This window comes from Macadamia integrifolia, unplaced genomic scaffold (genome assembly GCF_013358625.1).
Source record: "Macadamia integrifolia cultivar HAES 741 unplaced genomic scaffold, SCU_Mint_v3 scaffold1715, whole genome shotgun sequence".
Taxonomy (NCBI): Eukaryota; Viridiplantae; Streptophyta; class Magnoliopsida; order Proteales; family Proteaceae; genus Macadamia; species Macadamia integrifolia.
In genome coordinates, this window is record NW_024868322.1 from 61,132 (window position 1) to 68,280 (window position 7,149).

Consider the following 7,149-nt stretch of genomic DNA (forward strand, 5'->3'; position numbering starts at 1 on the left):
AATGACTTCCTAATTCTCTGTGAAAAGATAGGTAAGGCTTGAAACCCCCCACCGTCTTATAGAATATGTGTTTTGGATTCAAATAAAATTTGGCTGTTTCTAATTGGAGCTGCTTTCAGATGAGTTTCTTCCTATAATAATAGAGGTTCCTATTTTTTCATGCTATTTTGTTACGTCTCAGAAATCGGCCTCTGCCAAAGAATGTATGGGATCATTAATAGAGGCATATACTTCATTTTAGATTAAAAGATAAATATTGTTTATTCAATCAAATCATTACTTATAATCTATTTAAATTCATTGATTGGAATTGATAATGTATTTGATATTTTGCTAAATTCTCCAACTGCATACTCACTCGCAAATTTCTCTCTCTCTCTCTCTCTCTCTCTCTCTCTCTCTCTCTCTCACACACACACACACACACAACACTCACACCCACACACACACATTAAAATTCATCCGTTGATTGTTAAAAGAAAAAAAAAAAAAAAAGGAAGGAAGCACAATCACCTATCATTTGGAATTTGGAAAATGAATGTTCAATTGTAATCCTCACTTATTAATTGCTTGATAAGATTGATAAGAACTGCTTCATATAATTTAAATGCATTTAGTTTGTTCTAGATTTCCTCTCAGCGCCACATGAAAAATACCCACATGTGCAAGTTTGCTAGTACATATACAGATATATATTGTAAGAAATAGCAAATATATGACAACAAAATAAAATTTAAGCTCATTTATCTGTGGAACTTAAGAGCTTCAAATCGGGCAGCAATTGCATCATAATCTGGCAGTTTAGGATGAAGGTGCGGAGCTGGATCACTTACCCGTAAACCAGCATAATCTGTTCCCATGCTATTACCAGACTGACAAGAGTGAGATGGAGGTGATGGTGGAGGCTTATTGGGTGGTGGACAACTGCCATTTGAAGGTGTTTCTACCTCGATCTCCTCATCATACTCTGAGTCAAACCCATCAGAGTCATCAAACTTTATGCCTGTATGTGAAAAAGGGACATTGTGGCTGTGCCTCCTATGAAACTTTCTCCCATTCAAATCTTTGGGGTGAGGAGTCCTCTCATCATGCAAGGAATATGGCCTGTTGAGACTCTGTGTTGCATGTAATCTCCCAGAAGGTTGTGGTTGGTCATCTCTGTTCCACTCAGAATCCATTGGTAGATTGTTGGGCATGAACAAAGCACCAGCTGAATTGCTGGATTTTGGATTGTTGAAATCATCCATGATATGATCAAAACCTACTGGCTGATGAGAGTTCTTGTTGGCCAGATATGCAGCAGCTTGTGCAGCAGCCATTGCTTTTTTTGCGGACTCTGCTGCTGCTTGAGCAGCTGCTGCAGTGTTCTTGAAATGCATGGTGGCTATATCTCCACCTCTTTCTTCATCATTGGTTGATCTACATGGAGGGAAAAAACATGATAATGATGTGAGTTCCTTTCTTTCAAAAATATTCAACTGTCTAGATCCAACAGTATAGTATACCTGTTAGTAGGCATATTTTGCTCAACACCTTGAGATGATAATATAGGCTTCATAGGCATGCTGGTTGCACTAACAAATGTACGTGGTCCCTCCTACACAAAGAAAGAATTTTTCTGATTATAGAATCAATGATAATTGATAAATGGAAAATGAATTTCTACTAGCAATGTAAGCAAGCACACACACACAGAGAAAGAGAGAGAGAGAGAGAGAGAGAGAGAGAGAGAGAGAGTTACTATCAGCTCCTCTGGAGGTTTTAGAAGCTCCTTCTCAGACTCTGTCGTATCCCATTCAATCTGATATTCCTTAGCTATCTCCTTCATAAGCTTCAACTTTACTTCACCGGTAGTTGTTCTGACTGATAGCTTCTCGATCAGCTTTATGAGATAATAAAACAAAACACCACGCAGAGATGCACAAGAAAGACCAGAAGTTGTAAGTAATTTACAAGCAATCTATTTACAGAGGGAAAGAAAAAAAATTTAACCATAAGAGCTGCCAATGAATCGGTGACAAGAAATCTATTTAAAGAGTGAAAGAAAAACAAATTTAACCATAAGAGCTGAAAATGAATCGGTTCCATCAGGCAGATTCTATATGCAGACTCCTAACTGGGATATTTAACCATTATCTAGCACAATCTGACAATGACATCCCAAGACTGACATCTATATGCAGACTCCTATAATTATCCCGTCAGTAGTACAAGATCTAAATATCCCAGTTATGAACTGATCTCATGTGTATTCATGGCTCGAGACATGTCAGAGGACCCATGAGAAAATACTATCATCATACAAGCAATGTGTTTGTGCAAGCAATGTTTGTGCTTGCATATATTGTAAACAAGCGATCATAACAGATTATGATCTCCATTTAGACATGACCTAACAGGCTGTATTTGAAAATTTTCAATGCAGTATGAAACCATCAGTTCTCTGTTTTTCATTCAGGCAAACCCCAACTTGTTGATGGACCAGACCTTTTAGCACCTTGAGATGCCTAGGGCATTTTATTAGAAAGTTGATAATACTGCAATACACTGCAGGCTAGGACAGAGAACTTACCACGCGATTCACACCACAGTTGGGCCGTAAATCTGTTGCTGCAGATACAAATTCCTTTCCATATTTTTTTTCAAAAATATTTCGAATTTGCAGTAGTTCAGGAATATCTGAGCACCTCGGAGCGGCAAATATCAAGCTAGCAATTCCTTCTTTCAGATCAGCTGGGCATTCCCTGCAATGATATGGATCCCAATTAGGAAAACACTTCTAACAAATTAAATGGGGAATTGGAGGTTCAAGGTTAATAAGGCACAAATAGTAACCTTTGCTTTGCAATGACTGGAAGTCGCACCACAACTAGTTCGCAGAATAGTTCAATGATCTCATTTGCTTCCATAATATTCTGCTCTCTTATCACATGTTCAACCTACAAAACCATCACAGTGAAAAGCAAAATACTAATATTCATTAAAACATTCATGACAACAAAAAAAAAAAAAAAAATCGCAACTCAACTGTTTCACAGAAGAGGATGTTTTTCCAAGTTTCAAACCTGGAACCAACAGGTTGCAATACCGCAACTTAACTGTTGCGCCAAGGCTCGCCCACTAAGAATACATAATCATATAGTTTTTCCAAAACAACTTGCCCGGAAAAATAGTAAACCAAATGTATGACAATTTAGTGGTCTCACTAACTAATCAAAAGAAAAAGCCATTAACCATATTTAGGATTTTCATCCAATTCATAGAGATGAATGTGAACCAAGTGACATCAGAACCAGCTTGTGCCCGTATATGGATACAATTTAAGAATGACATTTTGCACTTGAAATGAAATTGTAGGAGTGATTTGAGGTCCTCAAGAGTGTACAGATCATATGGGAACCAAAGCACAGCAGCACCTTGGGGATAAAACTGAAAGAGTCTTAAAACTTAAAGTACAACCATTCCCTTTTTGTTTCAACTCCTATAACCTGAAATATTCTTGACAAAATGTACATATATGCAATTGTAGTGTTTAAAACCGAACCAAACTAGCATCAAGCCATCCATTTGATGTTATAACCTATTACAGCTGCAATAATGACCCATCTGGTTAACTTAGTTTCAACAATTCTACAAACCTTTGTTATTGGTTAAGGCAAAGAGATGAATCAGGTGTGGAGTAACAGAATTGGTCTGTCTTCTGTTTTAAAGTTTATTATGTAGGTAACATAGCTTGACTAAGGGGGTACCAAAACTCTCAATCCATTATCTTCTTCAATCTTTGAATGGTTAATTTTTATTCAGGCTGTTGCATGTGCAACATAAACAGCAATCATTGCTTAAGTCTACTTGTTTTAACATTTTCTTGTTCAGTTGTTTGAGATGATAATGCAATTTCTTTATCATGGCATCCTTACTGTTGCATAAATAGTTTTTAAAACCAGACTGGAGGTCAAACCAGAGAAACCCAGGTACCCTTTTTTCACAGTTCTTTTACAGATTTTGGGGAGAAAAAACTAAAAACCTGAACAAGCTGAACCAAAAGATACAGCAGTTCCTTTTCCGGTTCATATCAAAACGGTTTTAAGGATATATCTGGTTGAGCACCTTAGACATATTAGACCTCCACTTACAGAGAAAAGGTGTCCCTTGGTCATACTTGTCCAAAAACCACCCAAGGGAGGTGTGACTCCCGCCATTAAATTTTATATCTTGGTTATATAGCTGGTTGATTGCCTAGGCTAGCCAGTCGACTGGGAACCTCCAACGGTCATAAGACCATACCACCTGACAAACATTGCTCTTGGGAAACATCAACCGGTACATGCCGGTCAAACGGGAGATCAGGTATCGACCGCCTATCCAAGACGGTCGACTAGAATACTGAACAAGTGAGTGTAAAAGAAATACATGCATGCATTATGTTGGGATCAGAGACCAAAAAAAAATCAGAAGCCAATACAAAGTCGACCACCAAATGTTAGCATTAGTTTAAAGACACTATTGCAACACAACTAGAGGAAAATTCTCATGAACGGTGCAATGCTACACCATTGAGTTTATTGCCCATTTCATCCACTTAATCAATATTTGCATGCATTTCACAATTCCACCATGAGGCATCCTTTAGTTCTCGAAAAAAATCCTAGGCTATTCCAATTATTCACTGAATTCCAAGCTATAGATAAAAATGAAATGGTAGGTAACTTGGTCAGTCCCGTAGATCTCTGTCAAGTTTGATTTGGAATTCCTATTTGGGTTAGGTTGGACTGGGATTTTCAGATCTAAGTCAGAATCTAGTTTGGATATTACCATTAACAGTTTTTTTTTTTTGGGGGGGGGGGGGGGGGGGAATCGGTCCCAAGACATGGCAACTACAAACCAAGATCCTGACCAAAGGTTTTGGTTATCAACGGCATAACTATCACTATTTCTCTTTCATTTTCTTATTTAGTAGCTGTCAGCCACCATAACCTAGTGACCTCATTCACTGGCAGGGTGAAATTGAGAATGGGGGTCAACAATGATGGGTTTGAGTTAATACAGAAACTTACTCATCCACATCCCTAGCTAGGTTGCAGAAGTAGCTCAGTTGGGTAGCCACAAGCTCAAAGTTTCAAGCCCTTTCACTGGACATATGTTAATTGAAAATACTAGCTCAACGGTCACCAACAAGAAAATTGATCTGAATGTCCAATGCAGTGCCAAAAAATTACTTCATTTGGTCTTTCCCCTTCCCCATTTTATTGGTTTCCAATGTGGGCCACCCCGCGTGGGATGTTACAATGAACATCAGACTAGCAAGTCCTTTTTGTTAATGTATTTTTACGCCGCTTTTGGTTTTTTACAAAAGGAGGTTTTCCAACATAACCCTAAAGATAGAAAGTGTATCTCCATAAGTGTTTTTTATGCACCATTAAGTAAGAAAATATGCTTAAATCAGTCATTGTAATCAGGAGTATCAACTCAAAGCAAATATCAGTCGGTGTGGAATGGCCCCCACGTATGAAAAAGGAAAATGCCCAAAATGCGTTCCCCTGGAACTTCAATTGGGTAATTTGCAACATTCCTTCTATTCTAAAATTTCAAATAGAGAAAGTAAAGCAAATCATAGGGGAAAGTAAATCAAATCATAAGGGGAATTTTAAGGTACACCAAAAAACCCAAACCCTAAACACTATGAGAATTCACAGAGAAAATCTGAAGGAATGAGCCCTAGATCAATGAAGTAACTACATCGTTTATTCATTTTATTAAAGAGATAACACAATATGGAAGAAAGAAGGGATTGGCAATGGTGGATTAGTACCCTGATCCTTGCGGTGGCATCCTGGCCGGACTGGAGAAGCAAAGCAACGTCTCGCCTCATCTGCTTCACCACTACCTCTCTTTTGTTCCTCAGAAGCTTTATTCTTGCTGTCGACAGCTTCGCCATAGTTTTGCTGGAAATTTTTTTGGGGAAAGTTCTAACAAATTAGAAAATGATGTCCGAATAAGGAGAAAGGAAACAAGGGCTTTCTCCCTCTCTCTCGCAGAGATGGATAGAAAGAGTAGCAATAGACAGAGAAATGATGAGAAGACATACCATTTGGAGGAGTTGAAGCCCCTGCGGAAAATGGAGACTCCGAACTTCATCACTGTCGTGCAAGGGACAACTACAGCTCTGCTCACCACAGTCATGGCAGAGCCCAGTGGAGGAAGAGAAATAAGCCTACAGAGATCCACTGTAAGGGATCCAAAGAAAATAAGAGTAACGGTAACCTGATATGGAAAATGTGGGGCCGCATTGATAAGTAATTAGGCGGACACGTTTCATACACCACCGAATCACTGACTTTTGCTTTATTTCTTTCGGTCTTTGTGAAAAAGAGCCGTTATGACACTTAGGCGGTTGGGAATCGAGAATCGGATTCGGATCGGTCTCGGCCAATATTGAGTTGGCTTGACTCGGATGGTTTTATTTATTTATTTATTTTTCAAATCTTTTTACCTTTAGTCCGTACCGCTTTGCCGATACAAGATTGGCCCAGAATTGGGATCGAGCTCGGTCGATGCTGATCTGATCCAGCTGATTCTCCCGATATCGATCCAATTCCTTGAACTGTGATTGAGAGGGGATACATAGATGGAGATGGCGCGGGTGTTGTGCCCATGTAGTCCACCCTCTGCCATGCAGACTAAGGATTAAATTGGTTCGATTTTGCATCATGGACAAAATCTATAACTGAATCAACAAATAATTGATTTCGATTGTTGAAACTAAAATTAATTATCTTATAGGCTTCTGTTAGTAATAGGGGTGAAATACGGTCAGGTTGGATTTAGAGGTATCAGTGAAGGTTTTGTGTTACGCTCTCTCTCATGTTTTGTGTTTGTCTCTCTCCTCGTCGGTACCAGGGCACTGGAAAGGATCCAAATTCTGGATTGAGATGAGTTCTCTTTTTTGTGTACTAACTAAATCAATGAATAATCGATTTCGATTGCATATGTTTGCTTTATACTAACCATCCAACACTGCTAGAACTATAAGATCTAATTTCCCACACGATGAAGGCCGGTTTTCCAGATACACACCGTGTCTGATTCAAGGTTGATAAGACAATTGACCGTGATAAGGATCCCACTCAGCTCAATCTCATAAAGATGAAA

At 38.7% G+C, this 7,149-nt stretch overlaps 1 protein-coding gene across 1 annotated transcript; it reads right to left on the reverse strand.

The window, feature by feature from the left end:
- Positions 1 to 541: 541 nt before the first annotated feature.
- On the reverse strand, positions 542 to 6,244 carry LOC122064686. The gene is made up of 7 exons (XM_042628453.1): positions 6,086 to 6,244; positions 5,810 to 5,942; positions 2,836 to 2,939; positions 2,573 to 2,744; positions 1,742 to 1,882; positions 1,506 to 1,597; positions 542 to 1,419 (listed from the first exon to the last, which is right to left on the reverse strand). Exons 1-7 carry the CDS (start codon positions 6,178 to 6,180, stop codon positions 744 to 746), a joined length of 1,413 nt encoding a protein of 470 aa, XP_042484387.1. The 5' UTR covers positions 6,181 to 6,244; the 3' UTR covers positions 542 to 743.
- Positions 6,245 to 7,149: the final 905 nt, after the last annotated feature.

Excerpts from the sequence above, each read along its gene's own strand:
- LOC122064686 (XM_042628453.1), bottom strand. The coding sequence starts at position 6,180 with ATGACTGTGGTGAGCAGAGCTGTAGTTGTCCCTTGCACGACAGTGATG. Across the intron at positions 2,745-2,835 it reads CCAGTCATTGCAAAGCAAAG|GGAATGCCCAGCTGATCTGA; the intron begins GTTACTATTTGT and ends ATATCATTGCAG. Across the intron at positions 1,420-1,505 it reads CAAAATATGCCTACTAACAG|ATCAACCAATGATGAAGAAA; the intron begins GTATACTATACT and ends CCCTCCATGTAG.